Source organism: Sprattus sprattus (genome assembly GCF_963457725.1).
Source record: "Sprattus sprattus genome assembly, chromosome: 15".
Taxonomy (NCBI): Eukaryota; Metazoa; Chordata; class Actinopteri; order Clupeiformes; family Clupeidae; genus Sprattus; species Sprattus sprattus.
In genome coordinates, this window is record NC_137913.1 from 23,391,134 (window position 1) to 23,415,179 (window position 24,046).

Below are 24,046 nucleotides of genomic sequence, written 5' to 3' on the forward strand. Positions count from 1 at the left end.
GGCGAGAAAGCGGCCAGGTGGAAGACAGGTGACACAGTTCCAACCGTGCAGAGCAGTAGTTTGAGAGATGAGCCAGGGCCAGACACACAGGAGCCCTCAGCCAGAGACAGGCCAGACCCAGGGAGGACACTGAGCACCCAGGCAGAGCAGGGCAAGAAGGCCTGTGAAGGTGACCGCAGGGATCAGAAATGAAACCACAGCTGGACTGGTGGGCACGCATCCTCTCCTTTTAAACATTAGGATTCCATCTGATTATTCCAGGGCAGTTTTGTTCTTTTTGAGTAATGAGGTGGGGATAATGTTTTTGATTTCTTTACTTTTTTAAAGTCAAGTTATTTACAAAGAAATATTCAGACAAGGGTCAAGCAGGATATACATAATATATCACACATTAAAATATAGTAATTGCTCTTCCTCAGTCACTTATTTTGGGACATTTGCAGAGCTGTGGAAATCTGTGCAGTGTTCATTTCGCACAGTGGCGCCAGTTCAGAAGCTAAAGATGGTCACGCCGATGATACACAACTATTGGCTCTTCACAGTTCTCACCATCAGCACAGGGGTCTTAAGTGTTATTCTCCTCGCTGATGGCTCTTTAGATACAATCCAGGGCTTGCGTCACCAGAGTTAGGAGAAATGAATCCCAGCAGAGTTGAAGGCATGGAGAAGTCTGCAGATTAAACAACATATTTCTTTATCTGTACGACAACAAACTTTATTTATTAGTTTATGAGTGCCTAATGGTCCCCTTAAATGAGAGGAAAGACTTTCTTTGATTTTCCTCTGCAGTTCTGTACACCAGCTTTAACATAAGTCAAGTCAATATTATTTACTACAAGGTGATGTGTTATACACTAAAGCAGTTTATTATCCATCAAAAAAATCAAGTTGATCATGGAATAGAATAATGTTAGAAAAGATGCGACATTCAGCAGAATGTGTGTGTGTGCGCGTGCATTCACTGTCGGATCACTTACACCATAAAATCATCTATATCCATGGAACGAGGCCGCTTCTCACTGAATCCTGCCTCTCGGAGAACACTCTCAATTTTGGCGGCAATATTGAAGTCCTGTGGGATGTCCTGTTGAAAGATTTTTAAATATTTGAACACAAATTCACTTTATAATGAAGGGACATGAAGTACATTTGATAATGTCTAAAGGTAAAGCCTTACCATGTTGTGCACAGAACAGTGGATTCTGTAATTTTTCTCCAGAAGCTGTTCAACTGCTGTGGACCTGAAAGGAAATGGTGGTAAAATGTATTTTGATATACTCTTAAGAAGATATTTATACATACATACATACAAGTGCAGTTGTACTTACTTGAAGGATGCACTGAGTGTCTTGTTCTTCCTCACAAATGCGATTCTAACCAAACCATCCCATTCCTGTTAAATATGGAAGGTAAATGTACAGACTGCTATTAAATGGCTTAAGCAGTAGCAGTTCCACATCAAGAGACAAGTATGGTAGATGGAATGAATGGAGACTGGCTTGTAATGTTACAAGATAGCCTCACGGCACGCCATGGTGCAATGCACAGAGCATGCCTATTTGCATCACTTGAATGATTTTCTTTTGTATAAATAGAGCCATATCTATTTTTATACATATTTCCCTACACAAACTATCCTGGATGAACCTAATGACAATCTATTTAAAGATCAGGCTCCTCTGCTTCAGAAGGCTACCACTTTGCTATGATTAAGTTTATCTTATGTTATTCACTTATATTGTCAAAGAAGAACGATGTTTTAGCCACGACCTTTGCAACAGCAGCTCCATGAGTTATACTGGAGCGTAAGTACTGATGTTGTGTGCAATTCTGCCAACAAACATATGAACACAGTATGCAGGCAAACAGTTCTTCCATGACTTCAGTGAAGCTTTCATGACAAGCTAATTTTAAGAATTTGAGTGTAATTTCAATCCTCTTCTCAGCTGCTTCAACTCATAGCCATGTTCCTTTACTTAACTTTCCATTGCCGGCATAAACTTTCCCAATCCCCATCACTGTCCACATGTGCCCCCAATCACTACACAGACCCCTTTTACCTTCAAAGGCTTATGTGAACACTGAAGATAATGGCAGCAACAGGAATGAACAGGACTTACCTGGAAATTAATTGGAGGTGGAGGATTCTTCGGCTCTATCCTAACAACACTGGATTCTACTTTAGGAGGTGGACGGAAGTTATTTTTTCCCACCTACGTTTTGCACACAAAGAAGACTGCATTAACTTGTGAAAATATCTTTATCAATGATTTATCTGTTAATACAGTTGAATAACAAAAGTATTGTTCTTATCTGTAAAGTAAATATGAAACACTGACAAAACACTTTAAAAAACAAATACCTTCATGAGATGATCTACTCGTGAGAGCAGCTGTGTGTTTATGGAAAGCCTGCAGTACAATTTATCACCGGGCTTGGCCACCAGCCGCATGGCAAACTCCCTCTGGAACATCAGGACTGCACACCTGAGTCAAGCATTCAACATGTTTATAGAAGACTACACAGGTGAAAGTCTGTACCATATAAGTGCCTCAAAATTCCCTGTGCTGTGAAGTATTCTCACCTAAAGAAAGGTCGATGAAGCAGTAACTTGAACACAAATGGTGATGAAATCTATAGATTGAAAAAGGGGTGATAGTCATTGGATGTAGTAGGCTTATATATACAGCCGCGGAAAAAATTAAGAGACCACTTCAAAATTATCAGTTTCTCTGGTTTTACTATTTATTGGTATGTGTTCAAGTAAAATGTACATTTTAGTTTTATTCTATAACCTACTGGCAACATTCCTACCAAATTTCAAATAAAAATATTGTCATTTAGATCATTTATTTGCAGAAAAATGACAATTGGTCAAAATAGCAAAATTGATGCAGTGTCTTCAGATCTCGAATAATGCAAAGAAAACAAGCTCATATTCATTTTTAAACTACACAATACTAATGCTTACACTTAGGAAGAGTTCAGAAATCAATATTTGGTGGAATAACCTTGATTTAAAATCACAACTTTCATGTGTCTTGGCATGCTCTCCACCAGTCTTTCACATTGCCGTTGGGTGACTTTATGCTACTCCTGGCGCAAGAATTCAAGCAGCTCGGCTTCTTTTCATGGCTTGTGACCATCCATCTTCCTCTTGATCACATTTCAGAGGTTTTTGATGGGATTCAGGTCTCGAAATTGGGCTGGCCATGACAGGGTCCTGATCTGGTGGTACTCCATCCACACCTTTACTGGCCTGGCTGTGTGGCATGGAGCATTGCCCTGCTGGAAAAAACACTTCTCAGAGTTGGGGAACATTGTCAGAGCAAAAGGAAGCAAGTTTTTCTTCCGGGACAACGTTGTACTTTGCCTGGCTGAGGTTTGTAAAAGACCATAAGGATTGAAAAAGCGGACTGGAGGTTCTTCTAAGTTCGTCTTCTCTGATGAGTCCGATTTCACAGTAGGTGCAAGACTCTCTGGCTTGTAGGCCTCTCCAGGTCTCCGTCTAACCATCAGACGACCATGTGTTGGGCAAAGCTGAAAATTGGACTCATCAGAGAAGACGAACTAGAAGACCCTCCAGTCCGCTTTTTTCAATCCTTATGGTCTTTTACAAACCTCAGCCAGGCAAAGTACAACGTTGTCCCGGAAGAAAAACTTGCTTCCTTTAGCTCTGACAATGTTCCCCAACTCTGAGAAATGTTTTTTCCAGCAGGGCAATGCTCCATGCCACACAGCCAGGCCAGTAAAGGTGTGGATGGAGTACCACCAGATCAGGACCCTGTCATGGCCAGCCCAATTTCGAGACCTGAATCCCATCAAAAACCTCTGAAATGTGATCAAGAGGAAGATGGATGGTCACAAGCCATGAAAAGAAGCCGAGCTGCTTGAATTCTTGCGCCAGGAGTAGCATAAAGTCACCCAACGGCAATGTGAAAGACTGGTGGAGAGCATGCCAAGACACATGAAAGTTGTGATTTCAAATCAAGGTTTTTCCACCAAATATTGATTTCTGAACTCTTCCTAAGTGTAAGCATTAGTATTGTGTAGTTTAAAAATGAATATGAGCTTGTTTTCTTTGCATTATTCGAGATCTGAAGACACTGCATCTTTTTTGCTATTTTGACCAATTGTCATTTTTCTGCAAATAAATGATCTAAATGACAATATTTTTATTTGAAATTTGGTAGGAATGTTGCCAGTAGGTTATAGAATAAAACAAAAATGTACATTTTACTTTAACACATACCAATAAATAGTAAAACCAGAGAAACTGGTAATTTTGAAGTGGTCTCTTAATTTTTTCCGCGGCTGTATATATATGACAAATGACAAACTGTCAAATAAGGTCAATGCTCCATTGCTAACTATACAAAGCAATTTAGATATAATTATTTTTAAACAAGCAACCAAATACTTCATACCTGGTAAGGCAAGTTAGCAACACAGACGTCAAAAAAGGGCAGTTCTGTCTTCAGGACATCTCCAATCATGATCTGAAGCTTTGTCTGCATTGGTCTGTGAAGAGCAGAGGTTTGTTAGTTCCAGCCAACTCCGCAAAAGACCTCTTCTTTTCAGGACCACATACTCCATAGACCTACTAAGGCCCTACTCTGCATGAGGGTGGTGTACATATTTAATCGGGGAAATAATCACCAGTGTGACAAAATACACAAATGAGGTTAACCATAAACTGCAACACATGAGTTGAATATCAGGACCAATCCCTGTTTCAGTTACCTGCCTAAAAAAACATCCTGACCACTTGTAAAAACTTTACACCAATATCAAATAGAGGTGTTCAAAAAACAAAAAGGCATGAACAACTTGGACATATACATGTCAAGTGAATATTTTCATAGGTAAAGTTTGAGGGGTCTCTTATAAGAAATAGCAATAGCCATCAATTTGGCCACAGACACAACTGAAATGCTCTTCTAGGCCAATTGAGACTTACGTGCACTGTACTCTCTTTTGAAGTTCAGCGACCATCCTTGTGTCCATCTCACAGGCTACAACCTGATGAGACAGTACATTAGCAAGTTGGAGGTTCAAAAAGTTTCAGACAACCATCACATTGAGTCAGTCTACAGAGGAAGTCTCCACTACCTTTTTTGCTTTCTCCAGGAGTTTGACTGTCATGTTACCAGTTCCAGGCCCAACTTCCAGCACCACATCTGTCGGTCGAATAGCAGCCTGAAAATTCAGTCACTTAATTTGCACATCCAAACTCCAAGGTATAAGTGTCACATCAATTTTGATATAAATTAATTGGCGACATTCTGTATTAACACTGAACATCTAACGTATACAAAAACCGACCTTTTCAATAATCCCGTTGACAATCAGAGGATTTTTCAAGATGTGTTGGCCAATCCCGGTATTGAACATAATACCTGTAGTGATGATACAAGTATGTAACAACACACGAACAGACAGAACCAATATGACTTACTTCACCCAAATACACACCAGAGATAATACACGACACTACACTACACTAACCCTTAGTTAACTGACGTACAATATCGATATTGAGTGTCATTAACAGAAGTAACGAACAGATGTGTTAACATAAGCAAGCTGATATGATTGCATCTATTTCGGTACCCATTATTACTAATTCTGAAGAAGGATCTCTGTCTAAGGATTCTTTCTACTCCAAAACCTAAAAGGTTTGTCGCCTTGGCTATCGATAGCAAACGTTGTACTATCAACTTTTCATTACTGTTCATCGGACAAGCATCAAAAGCTGAAGTAACATTAACCGACCTTGGCTCTTGACCTCCTGATGCTGTCGCGACTTTTTCTCGGCTTTGACTTTAGGCATTTTGAAAGTTTTTGCGATATTCCTGGGCTGAGTAGAAGGTCCTCAGGCACACGTGTTTACAAGCGACAGGAAGAGCCTATCGACTTCTCAACATTGAGGCTTGAATATGATATATAGCGCCATCTACCGTTGGGATGACTGTACTATCAGACATTAGGATGCTGTCTATCAGGTAAGAACTTCGAGTCTATGGACCATACCTGGCCAGATAAGGATTTCACCATACACACAAGTTCCCATTAGACAAGTTAATGAATGATGCATAGGCCTGAAGGTACAGTTGCCAAAAGTCAACATTTCATGCAACAATAACGTTATCTTTATTATCACTGTTATACAATTTGTGAGCATTAACTACCGTTTTCCATTGCATATTGCAACAAAACAAAATCGGTGACTACCCTATATTTTTATGATTTAAGTTTTTAAGAATTGATATTGAAGTTCTAGAATACCATACCATTCACAAACATTGGTCTAACATAAAAGACAAATTCTCTGTGTATGCATTTTTCCTTGTATTGTTTGTGGGAAATGATGCTAATGATTGTGACTTGTGGGGTTTCCCACTGCAAGTAATGTAGAAACGTTGTATGCAGAGCATTTACAGCATTGGACATTTTTATTGGATATTGTGGAGATGTAGGAGGAAAAAGGGTTACAAGAACTAAAAACAAATACTCACAATCGAAATTAAAACATGCAATTTCATGACCTGCTCAAGTGAATACACCATATCTTTCAGATTTATACTTAAAACATACACTGATGGGGATATTTACAATTTAAAACACTGCAGTTGGAAAAAAAAACTATTAACACATAATAAGTTTTTATTTAACTAGACTTTAAATATTTCATCCACACACACACACACACACACACACACACACACACACACACATACACTTTGGCAGGTTTCCCCTCATTTCTTCAATTTGGAATGCTTTCCAATCCCATTGCAATGTCTCTTAATTTTGGATTATCCATCCAGTTCACCCTGGTGGCAAGGATTACCCCCTGTAGAGAAAAGTTTTATAAATTAAAAACAACATCAAAAAGATACAAATCTATATTTGACAAAACAAGTAATCAATTGGGTGCATCATTGTTTGTTTGTTTTTTAAACCAGATACATTTATTTGAATAGATCAATTATCTTTGTCAACTACTTCAAATGTGAGGTGAAGGGGGAGTTTAAAATAACTGGGTGCAAGTATGCTTTCATCCAACAAATGCCATACCCTTAGAATGTTCTGAGATACAGCTATGATCTTCTGGTGTTTCTCCACCACCGTGTCAGCTTTCTCCATGGTACGCCTCTCCGCCTCACCCTGATTCTCCCTCATCCTCTTCAGCTCAGCCATCTCCTGCATCTTCTTCTTTATGAGCACTTTCATATCTTACAAAGAAAGGGTATTACCTAGTTATTACTCAGTTACCCTGTATTATGCCTTTTGATTTGTTTTCAGAATGAATTAATAAAAATTAAATAATACTGCAGTGCTTCCGAAAAAAAGAACTGCTGCCCATCATGTCCTGTGCCCATTGAAAATGGTAAATGTGTAACAGTGTTACATAGTATTACAAATAGATGCAGCAATATTACCAAGCCTTTCTTTCTGTAGGTTTGTGATTTGGTCCTGAAGTTCACGGGACTCCTACGATAACAGAAAAGAGAAATACTGTCAACACACAAGTCACATTTGTATTTTATTGTTGGAAGAGATTGGAGAGCTTCAGTTGTTCAGGTTATCTAGGATTTACAGGTATAAATAATATAAATCACCTTTAAATTGACACATTCCCATTTCTTCAACACCCCTCTGACACTACAACCAGAATTAATTTGGATAACACTCAGTTATTGTTCATTCACCTGCTGAAGTTTTCGTATTCTTCCAAATCCGCTTAAACTATGTTGAGCCAACATCTTCATTTCCCTGTTGAAAATGTTAAATTAGATCACTTCATTGTTTTAATTCTCAATATTTTCATACCCTGCATTTATAGATCTGGGAAGAGAAAAAAAGTGCTTGCTTACTCTGAATTTCCATCATTCTGGGTTAGCTTGGCAGTTATGGCGTTCCAGACTTGCATCCTGGATTGATGGACAGATTGCTCATTTATAAACACCAGGTGGTTGTATGCTATGTGTTCTAAACTCAGTGTTACACTGTGTAAATGCAGCAATGCTTCTATTCTAGTGCTGAAACAACACAGGCATGAAAACATTCCTGTGCAAACAGGGCGGAAAAAAGTACTCTGTTTGTGGGTAAAGAAACTTTTTTCTTCAAGGACAAAGTGTTCCGCCTCACAGACGGAAAAATAATTCACAGCACAACACAGACTCTGTCTAGTTGAGTTTGAGTTTAACATTGCATTTCTTCTCTGTTCAATTATTCACAATCTGTTATGGTTTAGGGTCTTGACCATGTCCAAAGTGGAAGTCTGTGGTGAGGAGGGGACTGACAACAGTAGCCATCAGTGAATGTGACAAGTTATGGACTACACTGTGAACAGTTTGAGTTTGAGGTACGTATAAAGATTGACAATAGTAGCTGGCAGCAGTGCCATATTCTCCATTGGTACCTGTTCAAGGCCAGTGTTTGGTTGAAGAGTTTTGTTCTAGCTTCATCCAGTCCCTCCTCCAACGTTGATCTGAGAATGTGTACAAACAGTGCATTTACTTGTCAATATGACATATTCTACACTCAAGTGAGATATCGAGTTCAGAGAGTCAAAATAAATACACTTACATATCTGCATCTTCACCAACCAGTCTCTTATTGCTTCCTGTGTATGAGATGTCAATATAATAATCATGTACATTTCTTTCAGCAAGGGCTAATTTAACTTTAAAAAAATGTTCTAAGGCTCTTGAACAGCATGTTCTAGTGAACAAAACATTTACATTTACATTTAGTAATTTAGCAGACGCTTTTGTCCAAAGCGACGTACAAGGGAGAAACACTGGATATGTACATTAATGCATTGTTCCATACCTAAATGGGCCTGTACCCTCATTTCAAAACATTGGTTTGAGATAGTCTCCTTCATCCTGAGGAAAAAAAGATTTTTAAACAGACGTTTAAATTCTGCGAATCAAGCACCGTATTACCATAAAACACACAGACACTCTTAAGTTACGTTCTGTTAGATGACTAAATTTAAAAGTTACGTGTTAATAACAAAAATTATACGGAAACAGAAATATCAATACCTCACTAATTCAACGGCTGTAACTGTATCTGGGATGGTGGCAGGTGAGCAGCCGTTGAATGCTCCAGTTTCATTATTTGGTGAAACACCTTCAAGTTGTTTAGAGACGTCCATTGTGGCCTGCTGGAAACATCATTCAAGACATGTAAACAACCCTTGGACATTATCTAGCAAGCCAAGCTGTGTAATGAACCGTGGCTGGCAAACAAATGAGAGAATCTAACTTAAGTTAGCAACCCAGAAAGACAATTGGCCAGAACAGTTGCCTGTATATTCTTGTCTCTTTCGACATTATCGAGATATTGATAATATTTCAAAAGACTTAACTTAGAACTCTACCATTTACTTGTAAGTGAATATTCTCTGGCTACCATCGTTTTTCAGATAAGGTTATTGTCTTGACTATGAAATCTGAAGTTCGCTGGCTCCTGTGAGTTAATGTTAGCCAGCTTACCTACATGTTGTCAGCAAAACAACATAAATCCTAAAAGCCACAGTTTGCAAGCACAACAAAACCCTTGGCAAACGTACCGATATCTGTAGATCGGAAAGATTTAAACGTATGCCAAATTCCAGAAGTGTAGAACCACAAAGCTAGCCGACAGAGCTAATTCACAACTCCAAATCTACCGCCAGGAAATGCAAACACAAACCACGTGACGCAAAACAGCCAGAGCCCATCGCCAGAGTAAAGGTTAGTGGTGTCGGTGCCGGTCGGTGCAGTCGGTGGTCATGGCTCTGCCATAGGAAAAGTCGCTTTAGTCGTCGTATCATTTTTTTAGGTAAATGTAACTGACTTTATTTATGCACTTTCTATTTTCTAATTTCTGCGCTGTGGACAATAAACCTTTGCTTTAAGGTAGCAATCATGACAGGTCGATGATTATTGTCTTGTGGTAATTAGATACTTGTGCTTGCTAAACTGATATTAAGAGTGGCTTGGTAAATTAACGTTTGTTTACTTACACATTTGTTTGAATATGTCGATTAACCCCAGACATAATAGCTACCGTTAGTACCCGTTAGTGCTCAGTCTGGATGCTGCGGGTAAATATCTTTACAGGGTTTATAATCTTACTGAAGGTTTGGATAAGTACTCTGTACAGCTATCTAAGCTTGTTAGCCAACCACTTGGGTTAGCTTAATGCCTTCACCCTTGAGGATTTGTGGATTGCTTTCTAACCTTTTGTTCAAGGCCTGTCTGATCTGGGGCGGCATGTCAGCGCATCTAGCTATAGACTAACCGCATCCCCAGCATCCATCGGGTACTATAGCATAAGCCATACCATCACAATCTGCCGCAACTAGCTGACCGAATTTGCCCTCTAAGTATACTTCTTGACAACAGCGCCATCTTCAGGTGCCAAGACAGCATTGTTTAACCCGGAAGAAGAATTACGAGGTCGCCATGGGAAGCAAAGTTAGTGGAAAGATGGCTGCCGCCGGACGGGTCGTTCAGGTAAGTAATTGGGGAAACGTTTAAAACATTGATTTATGATACTCACTGTGATTCCTTTAGTTATTGTGACTGAATGTATAGCCTCCTGTTTAAAACTGTGTTGATTTCATGGTCACAAACCCTTTACTTGACGCTTATTTCATGTATTTGTCAGTGTCTAAATGTCCTTGTCAGACAGGCTAATTTAACGTTAGTTGACAGTTACTAGCCAGCGAGCTATGTCTGATTTGACCTCATTAGATACGTTTGTAAAATAGGCAGCAGGTAACATGGTTACTGTCATGTAATAACGTTTGTTTTTTCCTGCACTGTTATGTTCAGAAGAACGCCACACTGGTATATAACCTGTACCCAAGACTTACCTGTTCAAGTAAATAATCTGACGGCTTAATTTACTGAAATTATTTACCGCTAGCCAAAAAATACTCTTTAGTATAAATAACTTTAGTATAGCAGCGGTTGAGAAGGATTAAATTTGCCATTTCCCCTCAAGAGAGTACTCCACTTATTATAATGACACATTGTCATTTGCCCAGGATATAAGTTATTTATGAACGTATCAGATAGTTTAATAAAGGATTCTCTTGTATGGTTGTATTTTTCAGGCCGTGCGACCACACGCACCTTTAATCAAATTTCCCAATCGAAAAGGCATGCCAAGACCAAGTGGTGAGTTATGAAGTAATTGTTTAGCACAAAATGCCTTAAATGTCTCAGACAGTTTTCTAATTAATATTCTAAGATCGTCAAATAGTTTGTAATACCAGGCTGGTTTTACATTTGGATGGCCCTCAGAAATGAACACACTGGATCTCTTTTCTGTCAAGTAATCAACAACTAAAGTTTCAACACAGTCCAACTGTTTCAACGATTTAGGGAGGTTTTTGAAATTGAATCCCATTGGTTGACTACTTTGGTGATTATGTCTGATGGAAGTTAGATATAAATGCTAACAGCAGTTCAGAGTAAATCAACAAAAAAAACTTTGATCCTGGCAAAATATACTAGACATGAATAATAATGATTTTCATGTCAGGGTGGAAGGTAAATTAACCATGTGCAATTTGTTTTCTGCAAACAGTTGAAGAAGCACTGAAAATGATAGTAGCCAGTCCTGCCCCAGCAACTTCGCCAGTGTCAGCACCATCACCACCAGTACTACCACCGTCAAGACCACCTGGACTTGTTAGTCGATTACCTGGTATCCCAGATACTGTTGCCACAGCTAGAGATTTTCCACAAAGGTATCGCAGAAGGGTACTTGCAGATGAAGAAATTGAGTACATTCAGGTGGGCTGCTGTTTTGGTGTTCTGTGTTTTTAATATGGAAATTGTTAAAAACCTGGCAAACATTGCCTCTTCTCTCTTTTCTGCACGAGGTAGAACAATAATTAAATTTGCATTTTACAATGCTACTTTCAGTTAAATGGGTATCCATCATACCTATAAAGGGTTGTTCTTTTTGTCAAAATAACATATGCTATGTGTGTATATGGTCTGGTGATGAAAATTAAATTTTGTTAATTTCTGACTGAACATTACCTGTGGTATATGAAAAAAATAAGTTTAAGTCATGTTGGCCATTTACCTCAAAACAGCAATCTTCTGATACAGTCAAGATAAAACAGGGTTGGACTTGATTTGGACTTAGAACCTTGAAGTGTCAGGGTACTATAATAGTAAATACTATGTGTGATTATCTTCTGTGAAGTACTTCCACCTGTCACAGAAAGACTAAGATTGTAAATGTTATGCTCCAGGCAAAACTTACATGCGTGCAGGTTATCGTAGGTGAAAATACTTGCATCATCAAGACTTTTGTGTGCTGCCCTTACAGATTTTAGATACATTTACGTAAGATAGTCATCTACTTGTAAGGTTAAGTTCAGTATGCCATGTAAATATATTACCATGTCTATGAGAATCAAAGCAAGGTTGCTAGACTGCTATCGTGTGGCTAACCTGCGTTTTCTCCGTTCTCTTCACAGCGCGGGGGGCCAGAGTGACACCAAGAATCAGCAATATCTACCAGAGTCCTTACTTGTTCATTTTTGTTTTTCCGTTTAATGTTGTTGCCTAATTGTATTCCTCAACATATGAGGGCTTTGCTGCCACGTTTCATCTTACAAAACACAGAGAAAAAGAAAATTATTTTATTTTATTTGTGAAAATGTACATAATAATATTTTATGAGATGTAGATATTTTACTGGATTGTTTTACTCCTTGATTTGTGGACTGTGTTCTCCCACCTGAATCTTAACCAAGCAGAGGTTAAGTATATTTAAGTATAGCGTGACAGTCCTGTTCTGGGAAAAGACAAAGTTCAGTTCTCTCAGAAGTACATCGTACATCTCTGCTCATCATCCAAAGATGCTTTGTGTGTAATTGCACAAGTTGCTTATTATTACTCCCTCCCATTTAGGTCATTTCGAACCCAAGCCAGTCCACCTAAGTAAGACAGGTAGAAAATATCAGTATTTATGTACTGTAAGCAGTCCTACTTCTGCTTAAAGAGTAATAGACTGAATGTGGTCATGCTGGGACATAGAAAATCTTCACTATTAAAGTATTTAATATGATTTGAGTGTGCTCCAGTTATTTGGGTAGGCCGAACATGTTTCTTTGTGTACCCAAAATACAGTACAGGTGTTCTACCTTAAAGGTTGGACAAGATTGGGCCTATCACATTTCGTATAGTAGAACCATACTCCAAGACTGAACTCACTGAGCAGTCACTACTTGGGCAGCACTGCAGTCCAAGTGATGAATGCAGGGTTTCTGGAGACAACTTGGGTCATGTTGGTGGGGTCCACTTCATGTCTGAACTGTTGAACTTGAAAAAGAGTGAACGTGACAGTGTATCTTAATGTTTTTTATTCATATTTGATTGCTTTGGGTCCTACCATGCACGACGTGGATAGCAGGTTAGCTCCAAAGACTGATGAGAGGAAATGATGTACAGATTGTACAGATTTACTCAAGTGGCTTTCTGTGGCAGACCTTTCTAGAACTTAAAAATAACACTGAAGCACAGTATACTGACAATTTCCAGAGGTTTATTTCTGGATATGTACACCAAGTATTAAAGTACAACAGAAAATACAAAATAATGCTAACCAAAAGCGGAAAAAAAATTATGTACACATTATATAAACAATAAAGATTTCCATTCAAATAGTTCAAATATTAAATGTACTGATTGTCTATGTTTCTGAATATACATTTAAAGTATTTGTTGGTATTATTCACAGATATAATTTTTTTTTCTCAAACTTTTTACTCAATCTCCATTTCAAATGAAAATTGAACTTTAGTGCCTACTTACTAACAAAACTACAAAACATTTCACTGAAATATCAAAATGTACAAGATCTCAAGGGGTCGCAGAAAGCTTTACATTACAAACCCATCTTTTGTTAACTTCAGAAAGATACAAACCATGAGTAGAATGAGCATTGCACAGCTTCAACTTGGCCATTAAACCACAACTCAGCGTGGCCTCTCTAGCTATCGTATCTATACCTTTTCAGTACCTCTATGTGTGCGATGTTGAAAAAACAAAACGGATTTAAGAAAAAATAGGGAACATTGATATATAAGAGGGAGATTAAAAACATGATTTTTTTTGCACGCACCAAATTAGCTCAATTACTTTCCCCCCCATATAGTTCTTGTCAATAATAGTATTGACGATCCTCATTCCACTCAACTGGAGTAAATTATCTAAGGGTTACATTTCTCTGGCAGTATCTTTAAATTTTGTTCATGGGCTATGATGGCATGTTGTCATGTAGCATGTCTTTATGACAGTGGGAATCTAGCTGCCTTCCTAAAGATCAACAATAACTATGTCTGGTCATTAGCTCAGAAACAGCCCATATTAAAATATTACTTCTTTCATGCAGAGAAATGACACATGCCAAACATACAGTGGAAAAAATTTAAATATACATTGAGGATGAAGCCTTATTTGGACATTATGCAAGGAAACACTTCAAAATTTGGATAATACTGTGTATTTGTGTCCAAATGTTTGGCTGCTATCACCACTCTCTGTGATGTGTTTATGTGGGTGGTGTAAACCGCCTTGGTAAAAGAACCAGTGACAGGCAATTCTGACCTGCACACAACCATATATTGATATAAGTATTTAGTTTAGACTATTATCACAACAGACATCAATTAGTTGTTTTAAAAGGAGACACTATCTTGTGAGAGATAATGTGATTCAAAAGCATGTGCCATATTGAACAATATATTAACACTTTTTACAGAATTGGGGAAAAAAAAACAATAGTGGTTCTTAACGGAGAGTGGTTGCATGCATGGTTCAGATGTTTCTTGATAAAAATAATAATAATAAAAAAAAGATACAAACAAAACCAAAAATTGTAAACAGAGAAAATGTTTTAACAATAAGACATCTATACATATCTACAAATTATTGCCTCAGGACCATAACAGTAATTGGAAGTTTTTGCATCTGCAATTCCCTTAATAAGTACGCGTGAATGTACAATCTCAAGGTTCCTGCTATAATTCGTCACAGAATAATTTCTGAGCTGCATCATAATGAAAATGAATCTGATGTGGCAAGAACTCTAGACATAAGGACATAAATGGTACAGAGAAGCACTATATGGCTTACGGAGAGAGAGAGAGCTTGACATGCAACATGCAATTGGATCCTCTGAAATTAAATCAATGTCTGCATAAATGAATGCCATAAATTAAGAATCTGCATGGTTGTCAGATGGGTAACTATAGCAAATTTGTGTCCACCCACCCACACACTGCCTTCAACGTAACAACTCCTAATACAAACGCCTTATGGGTAAACCACCTTTTTCCCTTGGTAATACTGAAAACAGACGAAGTTGCATTATATTATACATAAAACAGCATAATACTGACCATTTTAAGTTCCAGCAACAAACAAATTCTTAATCACAATCTTGCGTTGCCAAATAGTTCCAGAGAGACACCATTGGGAACCCAAGATGGATTACCACATGATGTTAATGATGTCAACCACTTGCAACATCTTTTTTTGTCAAAAATCTTAAAAATTGGTAAGAAGCAAAGACCCATGTTCTTAGCCAACATAGCCTTTATAATCTAGCTGTAGACGTGTCTGAGTATGGTTTCTGTACAAATATTTGATAATCTTAACACTTGCACTGAAGATTCTGCTGTCAAGATACACTGATGTACAGAAATACTTTTTTGGTTCTCCATAGGCAGGTTGATGTTACAAATGTTCACCTGTGAAAGTAATTCCTGGGAACATTTTTTTTCAGTGACACTCTCACATGCAAAAAGTGTTCAGTGGTATTTGTGTTGTGCATGTTTTTGAAAACAAACACCTGCCCATTTCAAATCTGAACAGCCACAAAGCAAGCATAGTTTTTGCTACGCAGAAAGGAAGATCTCAGTGGTATAGTATACCTATCAAAATGATCATACAAAGAACTGTCTAAGCTATTTATGAAGTTAAGTTGTTCCCTACAAAACATTGCACTTTACCAAATCACAAAACCATCTTGTAGCCACTATGTGGTGTTGGTAAAAAAAGAAATGCGGGCAAGGTAGCATGCATGCAACCACAGGAAGAGAAACAAGGAGCAAGACGTGAAACAACTCAGCTCTTCTCTCTCGTGTAGTCTCCATTGAGGCTCTTACTGCATTTAATACCAACCCCCCTCCCCCCCCCCAAAAAAATCCTGAAATATAAAATGCTACATTAGCCAAGGCCTAGTCTGTCTAGGTAGGTGTAAACACTGACATGTCTAGGGAAAAAAATGAAATACCAATTTCAAAACAAATGAAAAACAAACAAAAACATGAATGCAGTTTCTGGCAGCATCTCTGACTTTAAAGACAATGACGGAGAGGAGCAAAAGGCTGACGGACTAATGACTCACCAGACATTAACAAGGATTATGAAGGAATACAAAGAATCTAAGGCCAGGTAAAATAAATGGCTATATAAACTCTTGAGAAATCAAGACTTTTTCTTGCTCTATACAATAAAAGACATCACTGATGTCATATTATATAACAAAATGAAAAAAAAAAGTTATATGTATATAGTCTTATAATTTTTTCTTCTTTTTAAAATCTGAATCATTTTCATTGAGTCTATGTACATGGTTTGTACACTGTGGTGTTTGCAGGATGAGCATGAGCACGTGTGTGTGTTGTTACTCAGACTGCAGTGCTGTGTGTTGATGCTGGTGATGGTGCCGTGCATGCGGGCCCATGAACCCATTGGGCTCAGCCGTGGCCAGGCCACTAAAGTCTGTAACTGACACCGCCATCTTGGCTCCAGTGATGCGGTGTGCCCTCCGGCTTCCATCAAAGTCCACTCCCAGGCTGGCCACTGATACATCCCCTATGAATGTGTCTGGAGCCAGATTCAACTTCATACGCTTGGGGGGGCGTTCGCAGTCCTTGACCCCGCTGCCTCCCCGACCCCCGCACGCACTCATGGGCCCCAGCTCTGAGCGGTAGAATCCTCCCTCCATCATGCCGAGGCACTCAGACTCTCCGCTGGTACCGTAATCCATGGGCTCCTCGTGGCTCAGGGGTCCCCCTCGGTGTATGCTCTCCATCGGTGGGAAGTTGTACGAGTCCATACAACTGGCGTCAGTTTGGTTGCAAACAGTGGCCACACTGTTGCTAAGGGCTGCAAGAGGTCATTTCAAAGGTTAATTTTAAGGCAAGGCAAACCGATTTGATGAACACATAAATGACACTCCCTAGATGTAACTACAAATGGCTTCAGAATATAATGAATTGGGCAAACAGAACTGCCCATGTTCAAAAACACAGACAATTTACCAATCCTATACTATAAAAAAGTTACACAAACCACATAAATCAGGTGGGTAGACCTGCAGCTGAAAAATAGTAAATGATTATACATGATTACTTACCATTATAGGTTTACCATTGAGCAATGATTAACATGGAGCTTATAAATGAGACATGGTGTATATATATATATATTCATGAAAGCCAGTTAATGAAAAAACTGATAAATATCATAACTGATATTAATCCCCACCCCCACCACTCTGCATGTAGTCTCTCTACCTGGTCTACCTAGAGAAACCCTCGGCCAACCGCACCCACCGCCACTGCTTTGCCGTACACCTTCTCTACCCAATACCCTATGCTAGCCTTTATATACAATATACATTATTGCCTCCACCGAAATGTTTCTCTGTCCCTACATCCCTTACCCCTGTAACAGTAACCCTATTGGCACAGTAATCTGGTTTTGTCTGTATCATGTATTTACCACCAGATGTATGTATACATATGTCCAGTGACCAAATGCTGGCTGTGCATTGCCCCTGTTGCATCCTTTCCCCTTCTGCCACAAAACCCTTCCCCTTTCCCCCTTCCCCCCGTCCCATCTTCCTGTCTCCACCCGGCCGACCTCAAGCAGATGGGTCCCCCCTTATGTGCCGTGGTTCTGCTTAAGGTTTCTTCCTGCCTAACAGGGAGTTTTTCCTTGCCCCTGTTGCCGTTGTGCATGCACTAATGGGGTTCAGGCTCTGGGCTCTGTTAAGCGCCGAGAGGCATTTGTATTGTTATGGCGCTATACAAATAAAATTGAATTGAATTGAAATAATAGTTTGATCATTCGTTGTTTGGCTACTGTTTAGTTCTACTTCATTGCACTGCCTTTTTTTCCTCTTTCAAATACAAAGCCTTTATTAGTTGGTGTTTTAAATGGACATTTTATATATAGGGCTCACCAGACTATCAATTCGTGACAGCTCACCTGTGAGGTCGCTGGCTGTGATGGAGTTGAGGAGGCCTAGCTGCTGCTCGGCACTAGGCTCTAACCGACCGCTGGCTCCAACCGAGCACACGGACGACGTGGTGTCAGCCAGTCCCTCCGCCTCGTCCACCAGTCGGTCCATCAGGTCACTGTGGAACATGAGACAACCTTTTTGATACTGAGGAAACTGACACATGATGTGGGACATTAGTTTAACAGGTAGCGTTTAATAACTGACTAAAAACATGGTCTTCAACTTTATTAGTTCATCCGTCCACTCCAACAAAAACACAATGGGTCATATACATGTGTCAATTTAACCCACCCAAATTGCGTTTAAGCCGGTAAAAGATCGTAACTCGCTTATAATTGCCTCATGTAGCTCACACCTAAATTGAACCTGCTCATTTTCCCGGCGATGTCTGAGCCTTTCGTGGCCTACGCCGATCGATGAGCTCAAACAAGGCCGATGTAACATGGGGCTAGTGGTGACAGGGAAGCCACTCATATGGAGTGTTATGTGCATGCGTGCCTATGTGGCAGTAGACCAGCAGGCTACTGACCGTAAATGTAAATATCAGCAGTAATTAATCAACTGTACTGATATTAAATGTACAACTAACATGCCATTCTCAAATTAAAGCCAGTGACATGAGTATTTTGGTGGAGTTAGCGTAAATACCGACAGTTAGCATACCTAGCTAGGTAGCATTACCATTGGATCTGACTGGCAGTTATGCTAAGCTAACTGGCTACACCAAGCAATGTTCCCTTTTTTTCAGCACTGAGCAAATATTTTTTTATTCTGAGCGCACATTTCAGCACTGTGAGCAAAGCTTACGAAAATGACCACGAGCCTGCGTTTGCCATAGGTTTCCAAAAAAGATGACAGCAAATGCATCAATATGTCTACAAGGTTGATATTTATTCAAAATCCTTTATAATGGCTGGACTTTGGAACATTTTAATGATGGTGTTTTACCAGTCAGTTTAGTTGAACTTAAAGGATCTTTGGTTGAAATTAAATAAGGTTTAGGGAGGTTATGACTGGTTCACTGGTTATGAATGATAATGATATATATATACACAAAATAAAAGTATCCAAGGTGTTTAGTCATTTCTCAGCAGGTACAACATTTAAGTTGAACTTCATTGAAAGAAAAATGCAAATGCAGTGCTTTACAATAAATATAGTAATTATAGTGTACTTTTTCCTAAAGGTAGCCTTTATAAAAAAAAAATGTATAACTGGAGTGGTTTGCAACAAACTAAGCTACAAAACATGTAATTTGAATTACATTGAGGGAGCTAGGCCTATCTGGCTGTGTGGCTCATCTTGTCTGCAGTCCTATGGAAGACACACCTTTCTGACTAAACATATGTCAAAATGTTGCAGTTATCAAGATCACTTTGAATAGGGCCTAATAGGTCTAATTGAAAATATTGGAAATTTCTACCTCAAATCTTCTCGCCTCACGAGTTTGTCTTAGTGGCATTCATTAGACTGAAACCGCGTTCACAGTCGGCGCTAGATGCTTGGAATGTGCCACAAATGTCGAAGTTGTAGGCCTACCAGATCTGGAAAATGCTCACTTTTCAGCGACCACCTTTTTTCAATAACCATGAACTTGAATTCGACAAATGCGTCCCGGGACCGCATTATGCTTCCTTCAGAAGCGCTTCGAACCCTTTCGCCAGATTGGTCACGTCATTCAGCCCATGATCAAATTTACTAACTGCACGATCCAACGTGTCCGGCTCAAAGGCAGCCCACTCAGCTCAGGGAAGCGGGCATCCAAGTGCTCACAAATTTTAAGGACAAACAGAATAATGTCACTTTTGTTCACTGCACGTTTTCCACGAGCAAACTCTTTTCGCGTTTGCCTCCGAGCATATGTAAATATGTCTGAAAGTTTTATCCTACCTGAGTCAGTTTGGACTATTTCATCTAGCCGCTCATGTTTAAACGTTAGGCAGACCTTTTTCTGGGGCACCTGCTCTGCCTTTCTTTTCGCCATGGTAGCCTATAACTGCTGGAGCAGAGACTGGCAAGAGAGCTAAAGGAAATGTTGTATGCAAACGCACATCCGGCTGGGTTGTCAGACATGTCAGTATTTGAAATGTTTATTACCTAGCCTACATCCCCTTTGATGCTCAGATTTTTAAACCCTAAAAAAAAATCGTTTATGCGGTGTGGAAAATGTGTGCGGTTTGAACAATCTATTGCGCGGGCTCTTCGACTGGCCTGCGCGGCCGCGCGCGCGCGCAGCTTAGAGGGAACATTGACACCAAGGCGTGCTTTTTTGCCAGCCCGACGAAGGAGCACTTTTTACGGGAGACTTTTCACGAGCAGGGGCAATCAGTATTGGCTTCGAAAGCTGCCTGTAAGTGCTGTTTTCATATTGTTGTTCAGATATAGACATTATATCATTTAGATTCATATTTAGTGATTGTTAATTATAGTGAAAGCATATTTGTATTTATAGTTCACATTTAAGTTTAAAATACGTTTCAGTGCTCATGCATTGCATTGCTTGGAAGCTCGGGCATTAATTAATCAACTGTCACATTTGTTGCCCTGGTCAGAATTCAGTAAAAGAGGGAGCCAGCACAGTTTTTCTACCGTTGTTGAAACACATACACACGTAGGCTCGTTTTCTTTCCGTCTGAGAGTGGTTATTTAAAGACAATGTTAAGAACTATCTACTGATACAAAAAAAAGGGAACTTTTAGCCACTACACTGCCTGTGCACGATGCGATCCACGTTGATGTTGTTAGTAAACAAACAGGTGAGAGCAAATCGCCGTTGTCTTTGCGCATGCCCAAGGCAAGGTAAGAGGCTTAAATTTCGGTCCATGTATACACTTACAGACAAGAGCCGTTTCCCTTAAAAAAGTTCACACATACTCGCGAAGACGATTCTGTGATTTGGGTTAAATTGGGTGGGTTAAATTGACACATGTATCCGGGCTAATGATGGTAATTCATGATGGACACATTCTTACACATACAGACTGACATATTCTACTGAAACTCATAGATATGTGCCAAGCCACTGAAGGGATACTCACGTGACACCAGGGTAACTGCCGTATTTCCTCTTCCCAAAACGGTTCTGCTGTACAAAGTAATCAAAGCGCTCTGATTTCTTCCACATGTAGTAAAAAGCTACACATTCTGCCACTGTTCGTGTCGACACCTAAAAAGAGAAGATTCAAAACAAGAATTAGAAGAACTGTAGCAGGAATCAAAGACTTTTCAGCAGTGTGACAAAGTGAATGGTTGAACATGCCTTGTGTTTTTGTATGAGGTGAAAGTTCTTCTCGTATATTTGCAGTGCGTGCTCAAAGTTTCTGCATTCGTCTTCAGACCAGGGCGGTGACTCTTCTGCAAACACATACATGACAACAACAAAACAATCACTGTAGTGACACTTTAAGGATTCCCTTTTTTTCTTCTATTAAAATTCAAGGGGGAAAAGAACATACCTTTTGAGGATTTCAAATTACTGCAGTATCCTTCCAAGGCTTCATATGTATTGTAGTTACATTTCACAAGTTCATACAAAGCCTGAGAAGAAAACAGATGGTAAATTTGATGGTGGGGTTACATTTTGGTCAAGTATTTGGTCTTGGCAGCTTCAAGGAATATGTAGGAGCTATTTCCAAATAGGACTCCGATCTCAGCAAAAAGACAACAGTTAAGTTCACCAACATTCTGAATGTTTTGCTGGGGCCTTAGTCAAAATTACAATCTAATCTGTTGCCTAACCAATTTAACAAAACTAGCAATTAATCCTAAGAGGGTGCCAACCTCAAAGTGTGAGACGTACCTGTTCATTATCGCGTACATGTCCTTTACATTCACCACTGTCTGATCTGCCTTCTGTAGCACGTGACAATGCTTGACACAAGAATTCTTTCACTTTACTCTCTGCTAAGAATCCCGGACTCCACAATAGCTGGTCCTCGTCTTCATACACTGAAGAAAAAAAACACACGTTCCCATGGTATTTTAATGGGCAAAAGCGAAAACTTTATACAAGGTAATTTCTTCCTTCAGAAATTTACAGAAAATGTTGTTCATGCGCATTCTCATTGCTAAGGATCCATTATTCAATTAAATTCAACAACACTGATTCAAAACCGACCTTTTTCATCGTCACCATAAGTGTAGAGGCCAGTGGGGACTTCAGCTTGGTATTGAGATCCAACCATTATCTCCTGAAAAGACAGAACAAGTTTGATTAGAGCAAAATAAGTGGGTTGCTCTGTGTAAACCTGACATCTATGAGAAGAATATGAGACTCACCTTTCTAGAGTCTTCAGGGCTCGCGCCATCTTCCTCCCCCTCAGATTCCTTATCTCCGTCATAAGTAACCTTAGCTAAACAACAGAGGAACCATGCAGTTTTATAATCATTACATATATATATATATATATATATATATATATAGATATATTTAACTGTGGACATAATGTGCATGTTTTTTATTTAATCAAACTCATGATTTTATTAAATCAAATCTCATATTTAGCATTCTTGAAAAATATTTATATTATGAACACCTCTGACAACAGTCATCACTATTAGCCAACCATTAAGTTCTCAGCCTCCTACCTGACATTGAAGTTTTCAAAAATGCAATATATTTAATACATTAAATCTTCTATACACTACTCACATCTGAGTGTTCTGGGGAAGAAATCTGTAGTTTCGTGAGAGGTCACTGAGGGGGTCAGGTCATCAGCGGAAGATTGAGTCTCTTCCTCATAGTCCCCTGACAGCAAATCTTTAGCTATTTCCTCCTGTAAATCCCAAACATTTATTGAAGATTTATTCACAATAAATTTGGGTTTCAAAATACCAATCCAACTCCATTTCATCACAGCAACTACAATTTTGAATTGAACCTCTACAATTGATTTAATGAAAACTGTTACATATGTGTCATGCACTAGAACCTACAACCATCCTTGTATGGTTTGAATAGCTCACCTTATCTAGTGTCATATCTGGCAGTTCATCTGTGAGTTCACCAGATGAGCTGTCCATACTGGACCCTGCTGCAGTGCTGACGGACGGTTCATAGCGATACATCGCCAAAAGTTCCTCGAGTGGCATACTGCCCTCCTGTTGAATGGAATAAAGAATTGACTGCACATCCCTTTTGGGGGCAAAACTGGGTATCAATTGGCTCTGTAAAAACATGACGGCACTCCCTAGTTCATGTAACACCTAACTACAATACACACTGAATACACCTAGATGCTGAGATCATGGGTTTGTGGCGTTACCTTTTCTAAATCAGCTATTTCAGCGCTGAAGTTTTTCTCTCCCTCTATCGTCTCCTCTTCCTCCAATGTCCTTTCATCATCATAGTCGTGGACTAACATGTCTGCTGATGGGTCAAAGTCATGGTCCTCCGAGGATAAAGAACCAACTGTAGGGAGAAACAGAATCATGTACTTTAAAACTTGGGAGTCTTGGACTCTTTTAGGTAGTCTGACATGCATTGATGTTTTTGTATATTTCCCCTAACTAAAAACATTGAGGCAAAAGTGGCATGTATGATTGTATTCTAGAAGACATCAGCAATAATAACATGAGTATAAGGGATGTATTTTGTATTATTATTATTTAATTCAAATCTAACCATACCCTTATAAAAACCTAATTTTTCCCCACAGGGAAGCGAAGACTTGTAGCGACAAACTGTACTGTAATGACCTTA

General features: G+C 39.2%; 4 protein-coding genes across 6 annotated transcripts; 1 reads left to right on the forward strand and 3 right to left on the reverse strand.

The window, feature by feature from the left end:
• Window positions 1–206: 206 nt before the first annotated feature.
• On the reverse strand, window positions 207–5,908 carry dimt1l (DIM1 dimethyladenosine transferase 1-like). The gene is made up of 12 exons (XM_080852254.1): window positions 5,776–5,908; window positions 5,326–5,399; window positions 5,113–5,199; window positions 4,961–5,022; window positions 4,428–4,521; window positions 2,585–2,634; window positions 2,363–2,486; window positions 2,121–2,213; window positions 1,329–1,393; window positions 1,178–1,241; window positions 978–1,084; window positions 207–670 (listed from the first exon to the last, which is right to left on the reverse strand). The coding sequence occupies exons 1-12, from the start codon at window positions 5,831–5,833 to the stop codon at window positions 628–630; spliced, it is 921 nt and encodes a 306-aa protein (XP_080708380.1). The 5' UTR covers window positions 5,834–5,908; the 3' UTR covers window positions 207–627.
• Window positions 5,909–6,766: 858 nt separating this feature from the next.
• On the reverse strand, window positions 6,767–9,665 carry cenph (centromere protein H; the record flags this gene model as incomplete). Its single annotated transcript, XM_080852072.1, has 10 exons — window positions 9,587–9,665; window positions 9,057–9,178; window positions 8,839–8,894; window positions 8,593–8,629; window positions 8,426–8,494; window positions 7,878–7,934; window positions 7,713–7,776; window positions 7,443–7,494; window positions 7,078–7,235; window positions 6,767–6,853 (listed from the first exon to the last, which is right to left on the reverse strand). Exons 2-10 carry the CDS (start codon window positions 9,167–9,169, stop codon window positions 6,767–6,769), a joined length of 693 nt encoding a protein of 230 aa, XP_080708198.1. The 5' UTR covers window positions 9,170–9,178; window positions 9,587–9,665.
• A 75-nt stretch (window positions 9,666–9,740) lies between these two features.
• Window positions 9,741–13,095, forward strand: kgd4 (alpha-ketoglutarate dehydrogenase subunit 4). 3 transcript variants are annotated; one of them, XM_080852716.1, is made up of 5 exons: window positions 9,741–9,837; window positions 10,404–10,514; window positions 11,120–11,183; window positions 11,596–11,804; window positions 12,503–13,095. In XM_080852716.1, the coding sequence occupies exons 2-5, from the start codon at window positions 10,464–10,466 to the stop codon at window positions 12,518–12,520; spliced, it is 342 nt and encodes a 113-aa protein (XP_080708842.1). In that variant the 5' UTR covers window positions 9,741–9,837; window positions 10,404–10,463; the 3' UTR covers window positions 12,521–13,095. The 3 variants fall into 3 exon arrangements, with proteins under 3 accessions (XP_080708842.1, XP_080708843.1, XP_080708844.1); XM_080852717.1 differs by having other exon boundaries at window positions 9,758–9,834; window positions 10,402–10,514; XM_080852718.1 differs by having other exon boundaries at window positions 9,782–9,837; window positions 10,416–10,514.
• Window positions 13,096–16,381: 3,286 nt separating this feature from the next.
• On the reverse strand, window positions 16,382–23,747 carry mier3b (mesoderm induction early response 1, family member 3 b). The gene is made up of 11 exons (XM_080852499.1): window positions 23,610–23,747; window positions 23,311–23,445; window positions 22,997–23,120; window positions 22,624–22,697; window positions 22,463–22,535; window positions 22,145–22,293; window positions 21,801–21,882; window positions 21,605–21,699; window positions 21,384–21,511; window positions 18,312–18,460; window positions 16,382–17,204 (listed from the first exon to the last, which is right to left on the reverse strand). The coding sequence occupies exons 1-11, from the start codon at window positions 23,706–23,708 to the stop codon at window positions 16,720–16,722; spliced, it is 1,593 nt and encodes a 530-aa protein (XP_080708625.1). The 5' UTR covers window positions 23,709–23,747; the 3' UTR covers window positions 16,382–16,719.
• Between the last annotated feature and the right edge of the window lie 299 nt (window positions 23,748–24,046).